A 26,966-nucleotide genomic window follows, 5' to 3' on the forward strand; every position below is an offset into this window, starting at 1 on the left:
TAAGGGAAGAGACATAAGTGGAGGGAACAGAAGTCTATTGAGAGCCGAGAGTACGACTCAATGAGGTGTTGAAGGGAGAGAGCAGAAAGGGTAGACGGAGAGAGGGAGTAGATACGATAGGGGAGAGGGGGCTGAGAGAAGGGAAGGGAAGATGAAGCAAGCCAAGGTAAGAGCCGGGGAGGAGGCTGAGAGAACAGGGGGGAGGAGAGCAGTCCCTGGAGGAGATTAACTCTAATTGTGGTTCTGCTCAGTGAGTAGGAGGTGAGGGGGAAGAGCAGGAAAGGAGAGAGGATTGAGCAGAGGAAGCAAGCCAGCGGTGTGGTGTGCATGCAAAAAGGCAATTGTTGAAACTGCAGCAAAGAAAGGAAAGAATTGGATTGTCGCATTTTCATCCGTTTCAAAGGTATCCCAATGATTTCATTATCCACAGGCCTACAGATGACATTGATTTTTGTTTTGGGCTGCACACTAGCTTGGATTCCCCACTAATGCTGATGCACGTTAGAAGTAAGCTATGCATTCAAATCCTACGGTGAGTTAGAATGATCCTTGCAATTTAAAAGAGCTCTCTGCATCCAGCCATAAAGCTTGGCACCCAACTGTTTACCAGACTTGTTTCCAATAATCTTTAAAGGTATTTAAATGGGTAAACCCACAAGCAGCATTATTATTATACAATCAAAGGGTAGCAGCTTGAGGAGGTACTGGATTTCTGTTTGGATCATCGGTGCGTCAATGTCATGCCACACACTGACATACCGAGACAGTCGCACTGTTCTGCCTGTGTAACCGAGCAGAACATGGATGCATGACTGGTATAGCGACTCTGGTTCGTATTTTTTTCTGTTCTGCTTGCCAGGATGTTCTATTGAATATTAGATAATAGAGTGCAAATCAAAATTGTCAATCCGTTATGGCTCTGTGTAACATCAAAGGTGAGTGGCCCCAGTGAATGGGAGTAACAGAGGCTGAATAAAACATTAAGGGTTTGTATCACTTCTGTAAATGGCTGGAGGGTGCGTATAATTAATCTTCTGAATTTTCACAGCTCTTGGTTAATATGGGTAATTCAGGCCCTCTGGATCAGCACTCACTGAAGTAGTCACAGTTGAATGAAAACCCTTCACCTTGCTCTGCTAAAGGTACAAGGCCAGCCAAAGCGGTTCTTTTCATTAGATGGACATTCCCCCCATTAAGGTATACACAAAATTGGGTGAAAGGCACTAGGAATATGAAAATTGGCAGCTTTGATATTTTTCATGAACTGTATGTCTGGTTTTATGTGAGGTTTGGAATTTAATTTGTCTCGCGTCATTAAGAACAGTGGGTAAGATAATTAGTTTTTTTTTTAAATTGAATGTGAATGACCTTATCAAGGTAACACGTTAATCACATGGCCCTCCTGTGTGTCAGGTTATCAGCCTACAGGAAGAAATTGGGTAGCCACTTCACAACCAAAGATGGACAACAGATGGTGTGGGAAATAGGTGGCAACAGTGGGGCAATGCAATAACCCTTCATCTCTGGAGGCCCAAGATCAAGTTTTGAAACCAAAAAGACTGCCATGGTCTCTGCTTTTCAAATCCTGAGTGGAAAGCAATCTGGAATCTAATTTTCCAGCTCTTTGCAGGGGAATGTCATAATTAAGTGGCAGCAAAGGATTGGAAATTATTAGCACTCGTTTCCATTTGTGCAATAATGTGATTGACAGGGGTGCCTGAAGACTTGCATGGATTGCCCAGAGTAAAGGACTATAATCTCCTAGTCATGTCATCAGATGGTAAGAATCATATTGTATTGAAACAACAACAACAAAAAATGTAATGTATGAGATTCAATACTATTTCAGTGACACTATGTGTAGTCTGCAAATGAATGCTTAATTTATAATTACTCACTAGTATGCACTGTACTGTTGTTATTCCAACAGCTTCAGGACAATAACAGAAAGATGTAGGATTATTGGAATCCACTTGAGACAAAGTACATTGAATGAGACACACATACAGACGGGTGACAAATTAAAGGAAAAACCTGTATAAATGAGAGGAGGAACATAACAAATGCAGATGCCTCCAAACAGCTTTACTGCATTATACAATTAAGCAATTAACATCCTATCATGCTCTGTGGCTTGTATAAAAATGCTGAGCAGCCCAGCTGACCTCGATTTTGGATCAAGATGGCAAGAGGAAAGGATCTAAGAGTCTTTATTGGGGCATAACTGGCTAGTGTTCTGGACAAGTGGGCGAGTGCATGTGTGGGACACCAAGAGAACGGCACAGGCCTGACTGCTTGACCCCTACAGTGAGGGGGTCCAGAGGCTCTGTTATGCTCTGGGAGGCATTTTCCTGGCATGGTTTGGGTCCATTATTTGCAAATCCACAGGGCACAAGGGCTCACTGAATGGTTTGATGAGTATAAAAATTATGTGAATCATATGCTATGGCCTTTGCAGTCACCAGATCTCAACCCAATTGAATACCTATGGGAGATTTTGGACCGACATGTTAGACAGAGCTCTCCAGCACCATCATCAAAACACAGAATGAGGGAATTTCTTTTGGATGAATGGTGCTCCAACCATCCAGTAGAGTTCCAGAAATGTGTAGAATCTGTGCCAAGGTACATTAAAGCTGTTCTGGCGGCTCATGGTGGCCCAACACCTCACTGAGACACTTTATGTTGGTTTTTCCTTTAATTTGTCACTCGTCTATATATATTGATTTTGCTCGGATCTCCTAAAAATCCTCACATAGATAAATGAAAGACCACAACAGTAGCTAGCAACCTCAGCTTGCATTTACAAGGCCAGACAGCTAATTAACAACCTGGACCAAATATAAACAGACGTACATGATAATGAGTTCATCACCTTCAAATACTGGGCTCAATTTTCAGTGGAAGAATCACATCACAGTTGATAGAAACAATAAAGACATGAATCAATTAACATAAACTGTTCACTGTGTTGTTTGACAGCTGGCAATGAGTGGCAAGTCAGGATTAGGGTCATAGTAAGAGTGGTCTTTAGAAAGTTAAGTGATCTTAATCATTACGACCACAGTGTTAGACAGTACTGAGTTGTCAAGGGAGATACAATTTTGTTCTTTCATGAGTGTATCAGAAAATATTTTGTAACAGAACTGCAGGAAAAGCATAAGCCTGAAGAGAGACCTGTTAGTCATTTATATTAAACTGGTTTTCAAGACTGCCACCTCAGCTTTGCAGCCGCGTTATCCTACTCCTTAATGAGAACAGAATGCTCTTCCATTTTTAAGCAAATGAATGTCTGCTTCTCTTAGCATCAGGGATATACTGTGATTAGCCCTGGTGAGGTTTCGCAAAACTAAGCACTCTTCACAAGAGGATATGCTCAAATGCAGCTTGGAAATCCACATTAACACAATGGTTTTTTTTCCCCTTTAACGCTTTTCTTGCTTAAAGAAACATGTCGTCAGTAAAACAACGAAAGAAATATGTCATTATAGTATTTCCCCTCCTGTTTCCTTTTCAAGTCAAACAAAAAATTATAATAAATAAAAAGCAATATAAATATCATACAATAATAGATGCTCTGTCCAAGTTCTGGAGACTCTTAAGAGGTTCAGGAGTTCAACTCTAATTTTATTTTCCTCTCGGGGTTCATGTATCTTATAAGGAATTGTAAGGTATACAAGCCACCTCTAGCTGTTGAGGAGAGAGACTCCTAACTGAACTGGAAGTTTACTGGTTCTGAGGACCTGTGGATCTACATTTGCTTGGCCCAAAAAGACAATTTCCACTGAAAGAGAAGACAGAATGGAGAATGCATGAAAAATGGAAGCCTGTCTCAAAACTGCACTGCAAATTGCTCATAATAAGTAACTAATTAGCTCATTCTAGTATTTGACAGCTCAGAAACAATGCAAACCAAACTGAAAGACAAAGCCATTATTTAAGGCTGAAGTCATCCACCATTCCTACATATTCAATTCTACACCACTAGCAGGAAGTGCAAAACTAAATCAAGAAATCTATAAATCATGGTGGTGATAGCAACCATACCGGTGTTTCGGTTCTTTCCCATTGAGATTATTACAGCTCCGTTTATAATGGCGTTCCTTCTTATTGCATTCACAAACTTGATTCACTTTCAAAATGCACCTTAATCTATCCTGCTTCATTCATTTATCAGCTCAATAATTGTCTTTACCATTATGTAGGACATACAGCATACCCATTTATTTAACATTACTGTCTTCAATATGTTATACCTCATGGACTTCTCTCCTGTCTGACATCAACCTTCAAAGCCAAACTGTCCCTCTCTGATTTTTGTCCTACCCCCTTCAACCTTCTGTCTTATCTTAGCTCCCACCTGGGGGCAGCCTCCAGCCCACTGGTGACTAGACTGACATAACCTCTGTTCCTGCCATGTGGCAATGTATTATTACAACATATTACTCATAAGGCAGGGCCTGATAAAGCAGCAACCTGCCCATAATTAGTCAGTACCCCAAATGCATAGAGTTTCACCTCTCCTCCTGATGCAAGAACAGATTTTAATAAACATTACCTGTCTTGTAAAAAGAAGGCAAACAAGCAAACAACAAATAACTCTTTCTGACCATTTGTGGGTCTTTCACATTTTTCTGTAAAGGTTTCCACAGAACGCATTCCAAATCCATTCCATTTTGTATAGTCTTTAAAGGACTGGTAGCTCAAAACATTGGTGTCCAGTGGGGGAACTAGAAAAACCTGACTGTTTATTTCCAAACCATGTAAAACAATAGGGGCTCTGCGGAGGGTTGTGAATCATTCTGGAGAAGACGAAAAATACAATGTGCATGGAGCGGTCGGTGGTGTGTAGGCAGGGCCCGACTGGCCATGTTTTGTCTCTGTTCGGAAGACCTACTATCAAGACACTTAAAAATGGACAGCAGCAGGACAGGCCTGGTCTCACTCAGCACAGAAAAGCAGAGCTGGAAATGTATAATTATACCACTTGGTAAAAGAGAGAGCTAGGATGTAATCAACCATGCAATACAGTTTCTATTTCCAAGATCTCATTGAAAATGCTTTCTGCACAATCAACCATAGCTATAGCAAGCCATCAGAATGGACTCTTTATGATGTGTGTAAAAGCAATGATACCAGAGCAATCTGCATCAAATAAATGCTTTATTTCTGACTTGTTAACTCTAACACTGATCATTCATTTTATTTCCCTCTAATTATTTTACTATTGTCCTCAAATGTAATGCTTTTCAAGAGACAGAAAGTATTATATACTTCTAGGTTTACAGGTCAAAATAAGCTGTACTGAATATTGTCAGGAAAGAGAACTGGGTTGGGTGGCATGGTGGTGTGGTGGCTAGTGCTGCTGCCTCACAGCTCCAGGGGTCCTGGGTTCCAGGGTTGGTGTGGGGGGCCTGTCTGTGTGGAGTTTGCATGTTCTCCCTGTGTCTGCATGGGTTTCCTCCAGGTACTCTGGTTTCTTCCAACCATCTAAAGACATGCAGGTTAGGTTGACTGGCCATGCTAAGTTGCCCAGTGATGACCTGGTGTCCTGTCCTTGTGCCCTATGCCAGCTGGGATTGGCTCTGGCTTCCCCATGACCCTCACCAGGATAAGTGGCTTTGAAAATGAATAGATGGATGGACAACTGGATCCTCCATTTGGAGGAGAAAACTGAAATAACCTCAGTTCCCTTTGCGGCTTTGATAATTTAGTTTTCTTCCTGAATATAGTTCAAATGACCCCTTTTGGGTTGTTACCTGTCTATTAGTTGTTCTTTCCTAGCTTTGAAAACTGAGTTTAAACTTTGTTGACAAACAATAACACAGACATGAGCCAAACAGAGCAACACTACCCGAAAGGTGACATGACATGACATTGAGGGTACATGAGGAGCAAGATAAAGTCATTATTTTGCATTACACCATGGAGAGTGATCTGCTGCTTTGTCTTTAGGATCAATTATTAAACTACAACGTTGATTCCCCTCGCCCATCCCTTCGAAACCACATGCCTGGAAAGTAACACGTACTTGTACCATTTCCATGTCGATGTCAAGAAAAGGGAGGGGGGTGTGGGCTTACACGAATTCACGTGGAAGAAAACATTATTTACAAAAAAAAAAAAAAAAATCCATGACACTCACTTGTTTTCTGAAGTGGAATAATGCTATATCTGATGATATCCAGCGCCCCCCTCTCTCTCTCCCTCTCTCTCTCCCTCTCTCGACAGGATCATCGCCGCTGTGTCGGCCGGCAGAAGCCATTGCCTGCGCGAGCCAGGCGCTGCAGCACTTCCGCTCGGCGCGAGCACAGACACGAGCCGGGCGCGGGGCCGCACACACAAAGAGAGGTACCGTCCGACCCGCACAGCCGCCCCGCACCGGCCAGCACCGGCCACCGGGACAGGGCCGTGCGGGGACGTCTGCGGGGGGGGGTTAACGGGGATATGAAGCTGTCGGAAAACAGAAAAGAAGCCACCGCTCCGGGTGACGAGCGGAGCTGCATAGACAGATCAGTGGCAACGTAGAGAGAGAGAGAGGGGACGCTGTAACAAATAAATAAATACCCCGCAAACAAGGGCAGGGAGGGAGCTGGGTTTGTGTCGGATAAACTCTGTCGAGGAAGGTTGTTTCTGCGTCGGCGGCGGCTGCTCGTTTCGAGGCAAAGTTGGATCAAGTGTAGAGGAATTGAGACGGGGCAGATGAGTGAAACCCTGCCGGGATGGACGCGACGTCGAGGCGCTCGGATGTGTCTCTTTATTTGCGAAACGGTTGTTAAATGAGCGCTGCCTTGCCCGTGCAATCACGTGGTTTTGTTTGGCTGTTTTTAGAGGTGACATGATGTGTGCTTTTCCACCCCGGTGCGGATCTGGGGGGTGACTGGCAGAGAGGCGGTGGAGGAACTGAGTCTTCCTCCTCTGGACACTTGTTTGTCGTATTATTATCATTAGTCTCCTGCGAGTACCCATTACTTCCAACAGCAGCCTCCGATTTAAAGGGACTCCTCGGCAACTTTAAAGAGGAGGCATCGGGCACATAATAGCAATACACAGCCGCTGGCTACTTTGTCTCCTCCGTCTGTTACATGTGATCCCCCTCTTCCCTGTTGATTTGATTCCAGGTTCATTTTTTTCCTGTTTTGGGGGGCCGGTATGTCGGATGAGGATTCGAGGGCCAGCACCAGTTCTTCATCTTCCTCATCCTCCTCCACTCAGCATCAAAAAGAGAGAGAGAGCAGTAGCAACACCACCACTACCACCATCACCATCAAGAAGAAGGAAAGCAAAGCCAGTATGAGCAAGACCTCCAAGCTGCTCTCCACCAGCGCCAAGAGGTGATTAACGGCCCCCGTTGAACGGTGTCAGGGGCAGCACGGCTGCTGGGTACGGTGGGGTGGGCAGGAAGGGGTTAACTCTTGAATGGGGAGAGCTTCGGGGCTTTAAGCGTGAGGTTTCAGTCACCCGTTTGAAGGGATTCATTAATTGGGTCTATATATGAACTGGTGCAAATGAATAGCATGTGAGCCCGTCTGAGGTTTACTTGTTAAATGCATTCGCCTTAAGTGTAAATGGACCGTTTACTTGTAAGGGCGTCCCTTTATGAATGTATTTATTTGGGATGTGACGTGGTTGGCTCCCCTGCTGATGCGTGTCCATTGAGGGTGTTTAAATGGCACTTCTCCTCATGTGTCCGCTCGCTCCCTAGGCGTGCGTCTCCTTTAAGAGATCTCACAACAAGCCCCGCGATTGGGTTTCAATGGGGGACCAGCTCATTTGCATATTAGCTTATGCCGTTTCTTGCTAAAATTAGGAGAGCCGGATCGGTGCCTTTTCCCCCGGGACTGTTACTCAGAGGCGTCTATTTTGGGCCCCTGGTGGCAGTATCGGCCAAATCGATCTGGGATGTTGTTATTTTGTCTCTGGGAAATGAGTGAATAGGAGCTGCTGGGAGCGGCCATGTTGTTTCGCAGGCAGAGGTCAGCAGCTGTGCCTCTATGAGAGAAATCACAGGCTGCTTCAGTGCTGCACATTAAACGGGTGAATTGCTTGTGTTTTAGGATCCAGAAGGAGCTGGCGGACATCACTCTGGACCCGCCGCCGAACTGCAGGTACGGCCATTCACTGTATTGCGGCTGGGTTTTTCCTCTCTGTGGGCTTTCTTAAAGGCGCAGAGCTGGGCTGTGAATATCATTTTTTTTGTGCCGACTCTAATATCCTGCAACGACCTGCTGCGTGATTAGTATTTGACTTTACAAACATTTGTTTAAAATACTGTAATTAAATATGAACAGTTACAAACTCATCCAGGCTAGCGGTTGATGCATAGTGCAGATGAAATATGGAGAAGTATTGGAGAAATATGAATATGGCTCTGTTAGAAGGAAATGGCTTTCACTCCATTGACTCTTTGCAATGCAGAGTACACAAAATACGCTATTTATTTCCTTTCTTTTGTCAGTATATGCAATTACTTTTCAATTATTTTTACTAGTTCCCCAAGTTTGTGAAATGTGTATTTAGAGAAACAATTAATCATTTTGCAGGGGTATGTTCTTTCTGTGTAACAGTCAGATATATTAAATTATGTGTAAAGACTGGTAAAGTGTATTCACATATCTTGCATATATTAGGATATTTCATGTTGGTTATTACTAAACCTATATATAAGTTGTATATACTACCAGTTTACTACTAAATATCACTGCCTTAATACAAATATATGCAAGGCGTGAACACATTGATCACCTCCTTAAACCTTTTAACATTGTAAATAGCATGCATTGACTACATCAAGTAGCCTAATAAACTTAAAAATAACTATTCTGTCTTGGGTCAGTCTTTAGAAGGCAGAGTTTATGCATTATCATAAACTATTAAATAATTGTGTCCATTCATTTATATTTAATTGAATGTATTATTATTAAAAACAATTCTATTTAGCTGATGGATCAGTTTTAGGAAATGTCTGATATATTTCAAGAAAGTATCCGTGAATGTGTTGCAAAACATTTAAACAAATTAAATTCCTGCTGTAGTGAAAATATTTTGGTTATGTAAATACTGGCAGTGGAGCCAGTTCTGTGCTGGAATGTTTATTGTAGGGAATCTCCACTAAAGAATATAGATATACAAAACTCATTCCTGTCCTGTCATAGTCAGTGCCAGACATTGCTGTCCAGACAGAAAAGCAGGAAACAAATCTTTTGAAGGGATCTGCAGCCATCATCAGGGCAAGGAAAATCTTTTCTGCTACATCCACTAATTCCCAAAACCAGTTTTCGCTGGGCTGCTGCACCTGAAGTAGCAGAGTCGACTCTTCCCTCCATTGGAATGCAGCTATTAACCAGCTATTGACATGATTGTCTCACTGTCTGACACACATCTTGTGCAGAGCACAGTTATGGATTTTCTAGCCAATTAATATGAATGTGCAAACTTGTATTTTTTATTTTTATTTTTTGGGATGACCGTAAAATATTAACCTTTCATTTCTGTAGTCCATGATTATCTTTGATTGCTGGAAAAAAAAGTCTACACTGAAGATAGAATATTGCAGTCTGTGGTTTGTCTGGACAAGTGTTTAATGAACTCTGAATGCTAGAGACGCTGTGATGTACTCATTAGTGTCCTTTAAATATTTAATGCAACTCCATTGAACCAGCTGTTGGTCCTGCACTGTTTTAACAATGCTATCCAGAATGGTAGAAAGTCAGAGCTTCATTAATCCTTCAGTGGCTAATAGGGCTTCAGTGTACTACTGGTACAGAGCATGTGTGCTCTGGTCATTATATCGGATCTGGTTTAAATGTATCGTGTTCTCGCATGTCAAGCTACCCACTGAAATTATACCTTAATAGTGCTGTCTGATAGCTCTGTTGAACCAAGTGTTTAGAATGAATGTGGCTGATGTGGGATTGTTTTTTACTGTGCATCACTTTGTGAAGCAACGAAATGCAGCAATTACTTTACACAATAACCCCCCCCCCGAGTTAATTAGAAAAAACTGCACTAAGCATATATAAGGAAATATCGGATAACAAATTGTAATATTGTTGTCTAAGAAATGAAAAGGATCCAATTACAGTATATCACCAGCACATGAAGTATGGTGATGCAATCTAATACACTCTTGTAAAATAGTTTAATGTACGTTTTGTGTGTCTTAGACATGTTATGTGGGGGATTGTGTGTGATTCATTAGCTCACCATAGCATGATAGGGTAGACAAATAGAAACAAATCACCCTTAAATTCCATCTTGAAGATCTTATTACAGAAAACTTGATTCTGTGGTTTTAATAATCATTTTGATTCACACTTGATCCTTGATATTATGCGGTTTACGTGGCCTGCATTTTAAATGGCACATTTTATTAAAATCACACTAATACCTTTTAAAGTACTTCTCTGCTTTCAGTTAAATACTCACCTCCAGTAATAAGAGGGGGGTGGGGGGTTGATCTAATAAGATATTTTCACACTTTCTCTAATTTGTGGCCTTAAACTTTGCTTGCTGCACAGAAATCCTCTAAGAGTCCATTTCTGTTGTACTCCATTAATAAGGACTACAGTGAGTTTTCTGCTTCTTTGTGGTTATTTATGTTGACTCTAGTGTCCATATTTGCAAGTATATTGTTTTGCAGAAGACAATCTGTCACTTTCTTCTTTCCCACCGAAATGATTCATTTTGAGACCGAGTGTGGTTTACATCATCGCAAACATCCAGTGCTCTTGTTTGCCGTCCTTGGGTTCATCGTGTAATATGCCGTTTTGCATATGTGGTGTGTGGTGACAAAAGCTTTAAGTGCTTTTGTTATGAAAAGTGCAGACTTTTTTTTTTTTTTTTTGCTATTTGTGTGATAAAAGCAGGGTCATTTGAAGATGAGAACTGGAACTGATGTAAATGTTGCTTCCTAGGAAGGTCAGACTTTTGTTATGGTTATAGTTTTACTAAGATGTCAGGATTCTAACCACAGCTCTCAGTTAATGCCCCTTCCCCCACAACCAGTTAAGAGGGGCCCTCCTGCTCGTGTCGAGCTAGCCCTGCCGATGGCCCGTGCTGCACTGCTGTCTTTGTTTTGTTTATATCTAGTGCTGTAAAACAGGCAGCCGTTAACTTCAGAGATACTGCTTCAGTGTATTTTCACACTCTGACAGCAGGCATGTGATGAAACACTTGAAGTACATTAACAATGATAAAGGACTGCCTTCAAGGGCTATAAGCCTTGCAATGGATAATGCCTCTGAGGAATTTGAGCTATGCAAGATTCCTGAGATTCCCTGAAAGGACTCTCCACAGAGAAATTACAGCTATTTAGTTTTGAAAGCTTAATTGATAAGGATTAACAGAACGAAATGTACTGAAAACTGATGCACAGCTTTTTTTCTCTTTCCTACTTTATCATGATATTTAAATCATGAACACATAAGTCAAACACTAAGTGCTTACATATTTGACTTGAAAATGTTATATATATTTTAATCCATTTTAAAGTTGTAAATTTACAGAATCGCACATAATGAATGTGCAGAAACCTGAAGGTTAACGGTCAAGATCTCTTTAACCCCTCCAGCAACGCCACAAAATTCCTTAATGGTACGATTTATAAATCTCTATGAAGATCTAAAATGTAGCGATTCGTATACACTGACATCTGTGAATGGGTACAGAAGTTTAAAATCACAGATGAAATGGATGTTCTGTTCATTATCTCTAATCAGCATCTAGCATGATATGCCCCTGTTGAGTAGGCCTTAGACAGCATCTTAGTTTACCTTACACAATAGTGAATAAATTAAATTGTAGTTTATTGACCTCATTCATGGTTATCAGGAGTGCTGCAATGTTAGATTGCTTTAAACTGAACTGAAAGTGTTTCATAATATTCTTTTGAAACTGAAGTACAGCACAGCCAGGGGCTCTGGTGTAATGCTTTGGCTTTGAAGGGTGCAATATAAAACTAAAATTGTATTCTAAAAGAGGTGTTCAAAGTGATCAATTTGGGCAGCAAATTACAGTTTTAGGTTTCATCAGATTACTTCCCACATCTCAGCATCTCTTTTCACAATTTAAATGTGAACCTCATTAAATAAGTTTGCGTTTCATAGGATGCCTGTCACCAGGAGTCGGAATGGTTTGTGGCCATTAATACCAGTTCAGGCTGATAATCTGGTTGGCAGAGAAGTAAGGTTTCATGTCCTCCTTTGACTCTTCCTAGATTTACTCTCTTAATGGTGCTTTGTCGATGCAGCGGTTACGAGGAAATCCAATCTGTGCACACTTACCGTGCAATAGTGATCCTTGAAATTAAACACTCCAATTTCCTTCCTTGGCCATGGATCCACAATGCTTACTATATTAGTTTAAGTAATTGTGACATGCAAAGATATTAACTTGGGTTTCAACCTTGTTTCGAGTATGTGTGAATAACATATGCGTTTGTGGTTTTGTTTGGATATTATGGCCACTTTTCACCAACTGGTGAGTGAAAACGTAATTGATGAATTTCCATGTAAGGAAATTGTCTGTTCAACAACTGCTGAATATTGATCTTCTCATTATCCATTTTTTATTGTCTCCCGCTGCCAGCCCAAAGTTAAAACAAAGGAGATCTCAAGAGAAGGGGATTTCATTGCATTAAAATTTGCTCAAAATCAGAACATGCACAGTGTGTCTAAGGAATAGTTATTTTATAATTGTGGACTCATGTGGCTAGTTTAATACAGAATAATATAACAATTTTTTAAATAATTGCAGTTATTGGCAGTTATTGGCAGTAGAAATGTCCATATGCTGGAAATGTGGAATATATAGGCCTACATTAAATAGATGTATAAATAAATGGCATTTTCGTATTTTGTAACTTCAAATTAGTAGGACTATGGCTTTAGTCTTCAGTTGTTTTTTTTTATAATTTTTGTTGAAACATTTGGCATTTAGTAGATGAACTCAGGCTGAAACTTTACAAGTATTCCCATAAACTGCTCTATTGGCAGGCCTGTACATACCCTTGAGGAGTGCATGGTACTCCTGGGCCAATCCCACATGGATCTGCCAGTAGAGAGAGTCTTGTCTCTGCTGTCCTTGGGGCGCTTGAGCGCTCAGACATTCTTTGGAAGGTGTGCAGTGCATTAGAAGAGATGATGTCACGGTAACTATAGCAGAGATTCCACTGAAGGCAAGCGAACTTCAGCATGGCTATTTCTCCATACTTAACATGAAACTGATTTAGTTGGGTTTGTTACAACAGTTGAAAAAATCAGTAGACGCGTATTAGCTGAGCAAATTGGTAATCTTCACAAAATGAGTAGAACCACTAAGATGTATGTCTAATTTGAAATCTGAGTATATTGTTTTTAGTCTTCTCAGCTGTGATGTGTAAATCTAAACAGGCCCAGTGTTGTCTTCTCATCTTTGTGGTTTACTACTTTACCATTTGCCACAGTAACGCAACAGTGGCATTATAGAACATTGTAGACCATCAGCCCTGCCAGAAACATTAATTTCTAATATGAATAAATCTCATCTGTAATTGTGGTGTTCTACAAGTTTCCATCTTCCAGTTAATGCAAGTACTTGCTTTAATTAGAAAAAAATTAAGACTAAATATATAAAGCTTACATATATTACATAATTAAGTGGTAGTTAAAACAATTAATGATAGACTACAGTCTAGCTTAAATTAGATGCATTATTTGTATGGATTAATTATAAAGCCAGCAAAAGGATAGTTGCATAGCTGTGAATTGTCAGGATTTTTACACTAGCTGCTAAGCAACATACTGGCAGTGTATCAAAAGCAACTAGCACCGATTTTCACTTGTTCTGTGCGGCTGTTTAATAAATGAGCAAATGATAGGATGGCAAGTCATTTTAATAATGTTGGAAATAGGGGTGAGTGTGGTTATAAACGGTAGTGGTATAAATGTTCATGTTTTATTTAGGTTGTTCTCTGTCAAGGAAACTAGCATCTTTCATTCAGGATTAGTAAATACGATTGTTTGTGGAGCATTTTCATTTTATAGATTTACATCAGTTCTGTGGTATTAGTAATTTAAATAGTTTAAAAAAAAGACTGTAGTCATGCTGTAACAGTATACAACCAATAGATGTTGAATCTGAAGTGTGCAAAAGGTGCTCCATTTGTGCTTGCAGTGCCTACCATTGAAGCCCACTTTGTTCATTGTGAGCTCCTAAGCTGACCTGAGCTAAGTGTGGCTACAGAAGGCTTTGCTGAAATTGAAACAGGGAAAGTCCCTGAATTCAAACCACTCTCAGTTCAACTCTTGTTTTGAATCCATACCCCATGAACAGATGGAACAAATCACCCTGTGTGTCTGGCTACATTTGACAACACCCCACACACAGCTGGTTAATGTTTGCTTTTTTTGTTTTGCTTTCTTTTTTTAAAAGTTTATTATTATTTTTATTTTCTTCTCTCACGGCTTAACTAGACCTTGATGCCAATCACTTGCCAACTTAATGATACTGCAGTAGTCTATGATACAGTGCCTGACATTGCAACCAGAGCTGTACCATGTGAAGATACTAACTTGAATGTGATGTAGTTTGACTCAATCGGAAAAGAGGTAACTGATTCATTAGAAAACCTATTTCTTGTGAGTGCTAATCGGCATAAACATTTTTTTTGTAGTGCAGTCTGGCTGATTATTTTGATAACAGAACTGGTGCCACCCTTCCCATTTGAAGACTACAATATTTGAGGTCTAAAAAAAGCAAGCGCAATTTACGTACATTTTAACTTTCATTCTCAAGTTGTATTCACCTCACCTTGATTTCCCTGTCCTTTGGAGGCAGAAAATCCTGATTTCAGAGTTTCTTTATAGAAAGCGTTTACATTGGTCCTGGAGAGAGGGAGGGGCATTTGGTTTTCATTCTAGCTCAGCTCTGACGGGCTTAATTGGACAACAATTTGCTTCATTACTATAAGTTGTTTAACATTTTCCAAGGCTCTGCTGATTGACTATTTAAAGCGACCCGTGAGACGTGCTCTCCACGACCAGAGTGACGGATCCCTAGTCTACAGAATCGGAGCCTTGCAGAAGGATTGCATATGATCTTTTATGATCTTTTATGATAATTTGTATAATGACTCTAATTTTCCTTGGTCAAAGGGTGTTAATGAATACAGAAGATCAAACTTGATAAGGATAAATTCCCAAACAAGTCTATTTTGGTATTTTTATTTCCCAAGGATGAATTTTAAGTGAGCCCTTCACTGAGGATTTTAATTAAATACTAACACCAGTGGGCCCTGCCAACCCCCTTTTACAGCATACAGCTGTGCCTTGTATAAAGGGCTGCCTTAGAACCTGCTGCTGCTGCTTAGGAAACATTTGCAGTGCACATGCTTTGTTTTGCAGTGTCTCTCTTTTTGGGAGAACTACTTTAAAATACATGCAGCTCAATAATAAGAATAATGTCCATCTATTGTTCCCTGAGGCTTAGTGTGTATAGCTTACATGAGCCAGTGTTGTTCTTTTCATTCCAGAATGTATGTGATTTTTGAGAAATTGTTACATTGGCTGTGTATTTCAAATTCTTCATGTCATCATTCCTCCCCTGAATCCTAATTTACTGTTTACATTGAAGCTGGTCCTCTCATCCTCCTATTTATCCTCCTCTTGATTAAGACTGAGCTTTCTCAAATCACGATTATAATTTCCGAGAGCACTTCCTTGGGATGTCTCTATAACATTTTTTTTTTAGTATTGATAATAAGTATATGTATATGATGTAGCCTGTTCCCTACATCAAATTGCTAAAAGCTGTACAAATGAAGCCCTCTGTCTTTGCAGTTGAAATAATGTCCTGTTTTTGTTCATTGTTAAATGGACACAGAAATGTTGACTTCCTAGGTCAGTTTTTGTCTTGGAAAGGATTAAAATGCAACTTCTGAGTGAAATCTGTAACTATTAAAGTAGACATCATATTTTCAAAGGGCTGTAGAAGGAAAGTGGTTTGTTCAGAAGTGTGGGTGGGGTGGGGACCGCAGAAGCAAAGCCAATTCACTGCCACAGCTAATTTCTAGACTGTAACGTGATACTCTTCCCTTGTGTTCGATCTGCATTACATTGTTTTCAAAGCGCTCTCTTCTGCAGCACACATGAGCAAATTATGTAAAAGTACCTGCAGCCTACAAATTGAGTGTTTGGATTATCCACTCAAACATTGCTTCTGCTTACTAGTGTGTTTGCAGAAAGTTTCAACACATGCTGTGTTTTATTCATGTGAACATCATCTGCATCACAGGCTTAAGTTCATATCAGCATTTTTTTTTGCTTATTGTTGCTTGGCTACATGGAACCGTTTAGTCATTACTCCAGTAACCACGCTCACCGCTTGGAAGAAGCAACCCAAAACATGAAAACAAACTGGTGTTTTCAGGGACAGTTTCCCTTCTGCTTGGGTTTCTGATCGTTAGTTGGCATCCTGTTGTAATTTACTTTGATAGGTTATTTTAGGCTATCAGTCAGCATTAGAAGCATTATGTAGTTCAGTTTGCAGATAGATGTGCATGAAATTCTTTGCTAAAATACACAATGGTTAAGATTATAAATAAAGCATTACAATAACCATAAAACAACGAATAAATGTGAGATTTGTTGCTGTTACATAGGTGATAATGACACGTTTGTAAGGTTTCCTTTTGGCTTGTGGCATATGCATGCTGGAAACATACTTGCCCATATATTTGTCTCACCGACATGTACCAAAATATCAGTCCAGGATCATGCATTTATCCATGCAAGTTTACAGCTTTAAAGATTAACCTATAGTAAACATGACTCGTTTAAATGAAGTGATGACAGATGAGCAGATCCCATCTTCCCCTCAGCAGTACCCAGGCTATCAACAGTTGTATGTGACCGCACAGAGGATGAAGTGTCAAAGCCATGTACAAATGGCAGGCCACACAATCCACCAGTAAATAAAGGGAAATATTTATTGTCACATCTAGTAAAAACCTTTTAGAGGTCACTGATGTGTATTTTATTGCCTGATTTACATGTTGAGCTGTTGCGGCATTGTTCCTGGAGCTCCTGTTCATTTCTCCCTGGTTGTTTTGAAATTCCCAGCATAAAGTGCACTTCTCCATGAGTTAAGAAAAAAAATAAAAATAATAATAATCCCTTTAAAAAAATAAAATAAAAAAATAAATCCCTTGACTCCAGGACAGTCTTATACTGAGATCCAATCTAATGTAGAATCATTCAGTTTGTTCTTTTCCACTGAAGAGAGTTAATCTTGAGATACCTTACTCTTAAGGCGTACGTTATCAAACCATCTGCTTATTTAACATTGCATTCCCAAAATGCAAACCGCAAGGCTACAGTGTGGGGCCCTGGCTGTAAAGTGCCAGACTCCTAGGCACCCAACCAGTAACCCTGGTCTGCTAGAGGGCTCCTCCGCAGACTCCGTGCCACCCAACCCCTGCAGTGTCCAGCCAGTTCTCTACAGCTCCTTGTGGATCTGGAAGCCTGATGCATTGTAGCCCGGATTTGAACCAACAAAGTCAAACCTTATCTTGGCCTCATGCTATCACTGGCTGACATATTTGGAATCCCCTTCCTTTTCAGTGCCATGATGGGTGACTTCAGAAATGGTTGCATATCCTTATGTATGAACGCTAATCTGCTCTCTGGGAAGCCTTATAGAGATGCCGTAATGGTACTTCAATGTTGAGAATGAGCACTGGGGTGTAAAACACTTTTCACTTTTGCAAAGTAAGTGGCAGGGTGTTCAGTCCAGGTCAATAAAGCTTGTTAAACAGCTGTCACATCCTGCTTTCCCTTTGATAAATGTCCACAAAGGAGAGTGGGAATAAAAGGTTGTTCTTAAGAAGTGTGGAGTGGCTGATGAAATACTACTGAGATATGGATTTATGTAGGCTAGCATTAGGGCTGTGCGATATGACGATATATATAGTTTTATATTATGCTATATCGTTTATATCGTGGTGTCGCAAATTGCAAACTTTACGGCAGTATTTTACGTCATTAGGACGCTTTGCGTTCTTCCCGGTTGTTCCATACGTGCTGGATGCAGGTAGAAATGAGCATCAGAAACACAGACGGACATGAGAGAGAGACCCGACACACAATGTTTTTAGACGGGAGCTGCTGTCCTTCCTTCCTTGACCGGATAATTGTTCTATATAAAATCCCTGGGATAAGGCACCCCACATTTCAGATGTATTAAAACTATTGTAACGCCAGCTATATTTAAACTTATGTGTGTGTGTATATATGTGTGTATATGTGTATATATATATATATATATATATATATATATATATATATATATATATCCCATAACAACACACAACACTTGCCCTGTAATGTGTTGCATTCTGCATATATTTACCATGACAGCCTGCATGTAGTATTTGTTAGTTTTGCTTATTGAAGGATTAAGAAATACTTGTCTTTGGTCTTATTTTGTGGCTTGATTGGATAAAAAACAAGAAATATCGAGATATATATCGTATATCGCTCAAACTTCTAAAAATATCGATATTATTTTAAAGTCAGATCGCCCAGCCCTAGCTAGCATGTTTCTTACATTGCAAAACTAAATGATTCAGAAATGTTCTGTTGATCACGACATTCAGTCTAGAAGAAGAGGTCTTGGGTACTGAGCATAAGCAACTTAATCTGCAGTCTTTTTATCTACTTCTGTAGTTATATAATACATACCAGTGAGTAAACTATTGGAAGCTCCTTATATTCTCTAGAAAGTCTTAAAGTATTGAGAGAGATCTTTATTTTTTATTTGTTAAAGCTTTTATATATATTATATAAGCTTTCACTTTTTTTTTATCCCATCAGGAGGTCTCCTAATGCAGAATGATTTTGTTCACATAGCCAATTAGACCCTGGCTTCCTAAATACCATTGTTATTCTTAAAAAAAATAAAAAGTTAAAGGAAACCCCAGACATGATACCAAAGAACTACAAATCTGTGGAAAATGTCTTTTGATCCTCCAAAAGTGGTTTCTACAAAGGTCACTGCCAAGACAAGTGTCATTTTACATGCTATAAGTCTTGGCAGTTCCTACTGCAATAGGAGCTGGGCTCTAATGAGACCATATGCTTCACAGAATAATGTGCTTCCTATTATTAATTGTCAATGTGTGAATGGGGGTAGCTTGAGAGCAGAATTTTCTTTTTATTATTATTTTTTTATTGATTTATTTTTTTTATAATGCAAGGCAATATCCCAGGAAGGCTGCATAACAGTTTTTGGCAGAGCTATTTGTACCACGTTTAAAATTATGTAGACTTCTCAGCTGTAGTTGATAAATCCTGTGATGGTGTCCGAGATGACAAGGTGTGTGGTGTGTCAGTCGTGTGCAGGCGCTATGCTGCTGTGGTGGGTCTCTCTTCGGCTGACCCCAGACGGCTTTGTATTTCTCACCGGTTCTCAATCCATCAGTTCCTCAAGCATATTGAGTGACAGTGGGAATCCAGCTTCAGGAAGATCAGGCAACAAACAAATATCAGTAGGTTTGCTTTACAGAGTTGTTTTTATTCTGCCCTCTGAATTTGAATGTGAAAATCAAGTGATAGGCTATAGGAGGTAATATTCATAGCCTAACACAGCGATGGACTAAGTCCAATTAGATGCACATAGAGGTGGAGAGATGGCTTCGACTTCTGTGATAAATAGTTTGTAATTTGACATTACAAAATGTTCATTTAAAAAATACTGCTCAAAAAAGAGAGGGTTTTATTTTCATTAGACGTTCCACAAATTATTGAATTTTCTGTAAGTAGAAAGGCTCTCATACACAATGTTCATATGTACAGTACAGGTTTGCGAAGTGTCCCGTCATATCCTATTTTAATATTTCACTGTACATTTTGTAAAGAAAAATAATAAATGTGTTCAAAACATTTTATTTACTGGAACCTCTTCGTTAAAGTCGGATTACCTTAAGTCCAGTTGTCCGTAACCCGGGAATACCTGTATACTCAAACGAAGATTCATCACATCCTTTGAAATAACAGTACCTTGTCTGGATTAAAGTGCAGCTTGAATTACATAGATGTTTGTAATTGTCTGTTGCCTGTGCTATGAAAACTAAACAAACAAATATACAGGGTTTTTTTTCTCCAAGATTTACATAATCACTGGAAATAAAACCTTTTGCTTATTTGCAGGAAATGTTGCAGTATTAAATGGTAGGTCTAAGTATTACTCAATTGGTGTAAAATAAGCTAGGTAGGCCATACCCTACATTAGTTACTGAGAGGTTAAATGCACTGCTGAAATAAAAGGTCTTTGGAGAGATAGTAAGGGACTATCGGACTGAAGCTGCCCAGCAGGACTCGGTGAGTTACTACTGTACAGGTTTTTTTCTTTTTAATATTGTTTAGAGCTGCTGGTGCCTTTCTGCCTGTTTTGTATCAGTTTAATTAAATTTATTTCAGATCTTCAAAGTTTACAAGGAACAGGGTTGCCCTAGGGTAGCTTCAAGCTTAAATCTGCGGTAATCCTGCTGTATTTTGCAGGCATCAGTAAAAATTGTAGGTGGTGCTTAACCTTGATGGAATTAAAGTTGTGCTTTTTAAGAATGCCACTGCTAGTGTGTCAACTGTTGGATCTTCAGGTGATCGTACTTAAGGTGAAGTTTCTCTTGCAGATTGAAAGACTCGCATGTGTGTTTTAAATACATTCTGTATAATTTTCCTTAGTATTCGATTTCCATTTGTGGGAAGTTATTGAACTCTTTGATAACCTTTTCTCTCCGGAAAATAGAAGCAGCAGAAAATAAACCCCTTTGTGACAGTGGTATAAGGCCTTGGCACAAGTTCAGCTTTCATTTCAAAATGTACCCCCAGTCATTTTCTTTATATTTTCTTTATTTAAAAGAAACTATTTGTGTTTGGCTCTGCAAAGTCCTTTTATGTGGCTTTTATAGGCTAGCCTATGCCTCTAAAAACATTTTACTGCGTGCCTGTGTCTGGGAACAGAAAAGCAGCTACAGCATGTGGCCTTTGTGGTGAACCATGTAACTGCGCAGTAGAGCTTTTAAATTCTGTGTGTAATGCTGTTAGCCAAGATCCAGTAGTGATGGCAGAGGTGGTGTAATATGTGGGTTTGCAGCCATAATGTTTGGCAGAATAATTACAGTTGATCACAACGGGTTCGGCTGCTGTACTGAATCATCGTGTGTCATGCACTCTAAGCTCTGCTATGAAAACTTGATCATCTGTCTAATCGGTGTCCGTCTCTCTTTCAATTGTACACAGCCCTCATGGTGTTGCTCTTTGTTGCAAGACATTGATCAAGCCACAGGGCAGTCTTGGGGCTCCTTCTGTTAATCTTTGTAGTCCTTTGATAATATTCTGCATGCACTTTGACAAGTTCAGGGCCGTGCAGTGGTCTGCCAACAGTGTAGTGGGACAGAGCATGTGTTGCTGTATCTGACCTTTAATCTAGTTTGTTGTATTTAAAAAATATGTATGTAGGCTATTTATTTTGGACCACAAACCAGATATTCAACTTAATTTTTGCCTTTAGAGCTCAGATGGATGTTCTTGGTGTGATTTATGTGTTTCAGCACGGGCTATTTTGAGTTTCTTGCTGGTGAGACTCTCTATCCAGCTCTTTCCTGCCAAGGACTCTTATCAGCTCTTCTGTAGGTCTGGTCTGCAGCCCTGTGCTTCCCCTGGTTTTGTTCTTCCTGTGTTTGTAAGGCTGCATCTTGGCTGTCACTGTAATCAGCCTGGCCTTTTCTCTTTTCTCATCTTCTTTCACGTGCATTACTCTTCTGTTCACTCTGTCGTCAGCCTTCTTTCAAGTGAACACCAGGATTTCCAGACCTAGGTGTAATTCTTAAGATGGGTTTCTGGTTAGGTGTTAATGACCCTCAATTATGAGATCTGTGGAATAAAACTGACTGTAAATGCTGTCTCTTGGGCCCAATTAAATTTGTTTGTCTCTTTTTTAAAGAAACATTCCAATCTATAATAACGACTACTGTCTTGGATGTTTTGAACATTTATTCGACTTGCCAGTATGCAGTTTGAAATTATGCGAGGTCAAAACCTGAATTTACTAGAATGAATAATGGAGTAGCACATTTTTAATTGTAAAACATGTCATAAGGTGTCAACGTGAGTTTGATCATTTACTGGGTTAACCCTCCAGTGCCTCTTTGCAAGAAGTTTCAAACTGGGAGCCCTGTCTTTTTCAAGGTTATTAGTTTGCAATGAATGTCCTTTTGGCCTGTTTTTATGGCATACAAGGAAGACTGTTGCCATGTTATGGATGTTTGACAGGAATTTGGAGCACAAAATGAACAGTCGTGTAGCATAGAGAACTCCCCCATGATTCATATTCCCTCTAGGGATCTCTTGCTCTGCTCTTGCCAACAGAGAATCTGATTTCCATCACTTCTGACATCTTGTAACTTTCGCGGTAACTAGTGGGGTTTCTCCGAACTCTTAATAATATTTGCATATGCAGGTAGTGTAACAAGTGCAGCTGCTAGTATTCCCAAAATCCATTAAATTATGAAAAAGTCTCTTCTCCTGGTTTGCTGGCAGACAACCAAAGCAATTTATCGCTATCATACGGTGTTAAGCGCTAACCTACTGTGCTGTGCATATTTAAATAGTCTAAAGCATTGTATAATTCAATAACTATTTTTAGCTCGAGTATATAAGAATTAGATTTGTTTAAAGTTGATTATTAAGAGAATTTTGATAATAATTTCTAACAATTTGTGCCTGTTACCCAATGACTTATTTTGCATAGTAGTTAATCATAATGAATTATACAATTTATTTAAAAAGGACAAAATTAAATCCATTTTATATTTGCCTCAATTAAGTCTGACACATTACCCTAAACAGTTCAGACATGACTTTGACAATTGTAATTAATACATAAAAGACTGTTATTTGGGATGCATATTACACAACTGATGAGCTGTAAAATCTTTTCTCTGAGAAAATGCATATTTCATGTTGATCTTGTGATGTTAATCAATCATTCAGTCTTTATTTGGTATAGCGCCACTATGCAGAGTTGCCACTGAGCATTTTACACCTTGAAAGCAACATAAGCTTGTGTTATTAAAGTCAAGTAATCATTGGGCACGGAGTAGAGATAAATTATATCTCTCGGGGTCCACAGCTGAGGGCCTAGGCCTAATGGCTGCCCCCCCTCCAGGCAGTGTAACAGAAGTGAAGATTGGAAAGTCCTTGTACTCCTCACCTCCCAGTCCTTGGAGGGAAAGGGGAGAGATTTGGGGTGTTTACCCACACATTGTCATTATTTTATTTGAAAAGATTTACACACAGAAAGATTTATACTTATTTTTAATGCGTCTTATTTACGCAATGTGTCTGTTGTGTTTCTTGCAGTGCTGGCCCTAAAGGAGACAACATCTATGAGTGGAGGTCGACGATCCTGGGTCCACCCGGCTCAGTGTACGAGGGAGGCGTCTTCTTCCTGGACATCGCGTTCACACCCGACTACCCTTTCAAACCCCCCAAGGTAAGGCATAACCTGTAAGGTTGTCTCGGATTTTAAACATTGTAATTACTCTAACTGTTGAAATTGATAATTGGCGTATTTTCGATAGATGTGCTCTACTGATATTTGATTAGATGTAACATTGTCAACACTTCCCCTTCTACAGTGTCTGTAGTACTGCTGTATAACCACAAGAGGGCTGTGTTGCACTTGCCAGTTATTAAAATCAGTTTTATGCCTTTTGAGTTTAGAATTTATGGTTGCTGCCCTTGGGAAGAGCAAATTGTTTCCTGCATAAAGCATGTGTAAATGTCATCATTCAACTGAAAAAAAGTGATTTTCAGGTGCTTTAAAAAGCTGAATGTTATTTTGATGGCAGTTAAATGTTTGAATGTATTTGGCCATATTTAATGGTATACAAGAATCGAGTCCCTGTGGGTTTTCAACAATCCCCATAGTAGATTAGGTTTTATACAAGATGCTGCCAATGGTGGCAAGTCCTGCTCTGCTTTGCTTTTTGATGTTGGCCATTCATAAGAGATGTGATATAATGAGCACAGCCTCGGTAGTTGTGAAGTGGCGCTGTTCCAGTAGGTAATTAGGGTCTAACACTGAATGGGATCTCCTGCAGATGGTGGAAATTATTTTTTTCCAACACTGGAATGTGACACCTGTAGGATGTCTGCAGTACAGAGGAGACCACCAGCACTTTGAACACCTTGCAGTTTACTCTGCAGTTTTACTTGCTAGCACTAGTCAGTGTCTGTCATTCTGCCAAATAATGTTCTGATTCCACTGGTGTGTTGGAAAGATTGCTCTATTGGGGAACAAGGTAATGATTTACCTCCAACATAACACTGGCTTTCCTCTGTATAGTCACATGTCTGTGGTTGTGGTTATGGATTGTGGTTGTATATGTGTGGCATACTAGGTACAGATTGGTGCACAACTTACTTTTTTCTTTCAGGCAAATAGTCAGAGAATGACTTTTCAGATTTTTAAAAATGGGTCCCTTGTGAGCTGCATATTGAACCTCGGGGATGCACCTCCAGGCACCACCATCAGCATAGAGCAAGTGAAATGCTTAGAGTAACACAGTGTGGATCCCAGTCCTAGCATCAAGATAGCTGATTGCATCTTTGAGCAAAGTGTTCTAGAGCTGGCAGAATGAGCATGAACCAAGAACAGACCAGTGAACTGGTCTAGTGACATTGCAGTTCCCAAAACACAGAGCAAAACTGATGTATTTCTAGTGCAATACAAATATAGTTCTGAGCCAGGTGCAGCAGTCTGTCCATTTCCCAATGCAGCCCTGGCACAATGTAACAATAAATCATGTTTTAAAATCCATAATTAAACACAGTGTAAAGTGTATCCCTCCATATTTGGGGACATCATTAAATCACATTGTTTTTGTGTTGGTTTCTAGCTTCGTCTTGTAAAGGCCCGTCTTTAACTGTCCTGTGGGTTCTATTAGGTGACCTTCCGGACGAGAATCTACCACTGTAACATCAACAGCCAGGGGGTGATCTGCCTAGATATCCTAAAGGACAACTGGAGCCCAGCGCTAACCATCTCCAAGGTCCTGCTGTCCATCTGCTCCCTCCTCACAGACTGTAATCCTGGTAAGGACAAGGTCCTAAAAACACCAATCAAGCTTGGTGGTTTAATAAAATAAAAAACTGTTCAAATTAGCCGTTTAATTCTACGTGTCAAGGTTTCATTAATCTCAGATCAAGAAAGACAGGCTTTGTTCTTTGATTTGTTTATTCCGTTTGCTATTTGTATTTCCCTCATGGCCACTAATAAAGAGTGATAGTGTGTGTTTGCACAGAGCAGATTTAGACCAGGTTCGCGTGTTTGTGCTCAGGACGCAGCTGGCTGCCTCAGCAGAGGGCCCGTCTGCCCGTCCCAGAGTAGGTGCAGCATTCTTGTGTTCACTGGCTGGCACCCTCCCAGATTTCTGAGTGCCGAATCTCATTTTGGATGTGGATGAAAGGAGATTAAGTTCCCCACTGCTGTAGGTTCTTTTCAGAAGCGGAGAGAGAATGGGGAAGCCTGACCCTTGGGGAGTAAACAAGTTGTGTTCCAGGCCTATCGACATGTATTTTAATGATTTATTTGTTTTCTTTGTTGACCAACTTTTCCCCTTATTGGCATATAATTACAGTGAAGGGCTACTGTCAAATTGAGTTCCTCTTTGGATTTTAGGTTCTTTTTTTCTTTTCTTTTTTTTACCCATCCAGTTGTACATGAGTATTGTTAATGACATTACCTCAATGAAAATGAGTAAAATCTGACCAAAACTCAGTAAGTTTGCAGTGACGCATTTAAGACATTTCAAAAGCGTCTTAGCCATAAATAAAAAATAGTGGTTAAGACGTTTGTATAACTTGCCACATTTTCGTTTGTCTACAATTACATTGCAAATGTTGGGTGTAAAATTAACAGAGGAACAAATTACAAGTATGTATTTATTAAGTGAGCTTATGGTGGCCTTTGTCTGTTATCAGTAAATGTAGAAAACATACAAAGTAGCTGAAAGTCATGTGTGTTTAGTCAACCTGGAACTGCAGATTGTGTAAGCCTGACTTTTCTTGGAAAACTTCACATTTCAGTTCCATGTAGCCGCATGGGAGTTAGGCTTGTGTCAGCATGGTGTTTCATTAAATTGTTTTCATTCACCCTAGCGCAGGACTTGCCTAACCCAGCCCTGTGCTGTTTCTGTGTTTTTGTTCTTCACAGCTGATCCACTCGTTGGAAGCATTGCAACTCAATACATGACCAACAGAGCCGAGCATGACAGAATAGCCAGACAGTGGACAAAGAGATATGCCACATAATTCAGAGATGTCTGTTCCCGTGTAACTTGTCTGTGATGGAAAGAGCTGCTTATGAATAGGTTTTGGGCAGGGGGTGGGGGCAGGGGCGGGGTGTAATGAGGATCGTGATGGGTATTTCTAATGCAGATTTTATTCAGTCTTTTATTTCAGTTTTGTTTTCGTTCTGTTTTTTTTTGTTTTTTTGTTTTTTTTTCCTTTTTTGCTGTTGTAAGTTATCTTGGTACAGATAGAAAAAAGAAAAGGCAATAAGCATCTTTTAAGTAAATGGTTAGTTTCTTTTTCCAATATTAGCTGTTCTTTTTTGTGCTATATAATTAATTACAAAAGACATTTTACATATTGACTGCTTGTAAAAGGTACAATTAGCATGTTTTTTCCCCTTGGCAGAATTTCAGTTTTCAATGTGATCCTTCAATAAAGTCTCTTGTTGACACATTTTTATTAGTTTATTTTCAGACTGGCATATGTTGCATGATCAAACCAAATAAGGAAGGACTTATTTCACATGATCACATCACATCACATTCATACACACATCTCCACACCCTTTGGAAATTAATACTTTAACTTGTGTTGGATTTGGTTCTTCACTGATGTTTTGTGGATTAATTA

General features: G+C 39.8%; 1 protein-coding gene across 2 annotated transcripts; it reads left to right on the forward strand.

Moving 5' to 3' along the window:
• Window positions 1-6,198: 6,198 nt before the first annotated feature.
• On the forward strand, window positions 6,199-26,789 carry LOC136760353 (ubiquitin-conjugating enzyme E2 E1). 2 transcript variants are annotated; one of them, XM_066715715.1, is made up of 6 exons: window positions 6,199-6,351; window positions 7,122-7,334; window positions 8,058-8,108; window positions 23,400-23,532; window positions 24,989-25,136; window positions 26,257-26,789. In XM_066715715.1, exons 2-6 carry the CDS (start codon window positions 7,153-7,155, stop codon window positions 26,352-26,354), a joined length of 612 nt encoding a protein of 203 aa, XP_066571812.1. In that variant the 5' UTR covers window positions 6,199-6,351; window positions 7,122-7,152; the 3' UTR covers window positions 26,355-26,789. The 2 variants fall into 2 exon arrangements, with proteins under 2 accessions (XP_066571812.1, XP_066571813.1); XM_066715716.1 differs by lacking the exons at window positions 6,199-6,351; window positions 7,122-7,334 and adding an exon at window positions 7,814-7,976.
• The last annotated feature ends 177 nt before the right edge of the window (window positions 26,790-26,966 follow it).

Source organism: Amia ocellicauda, chromosome 10 (genome assembly GCF_036373705.1).
Source record: "Amia ocellicauda isolate fAmiCal2 chromosome 10, fAmiCal2.hap1, whole genome shotgun sequence".
Taxonomy (NCBI): domain Eukaryota; kingdom Metazoa; phylum Chordata; class Actinopteri; order Amiiformes; family Amiidae; genus Amia; species Amia ocellicauda.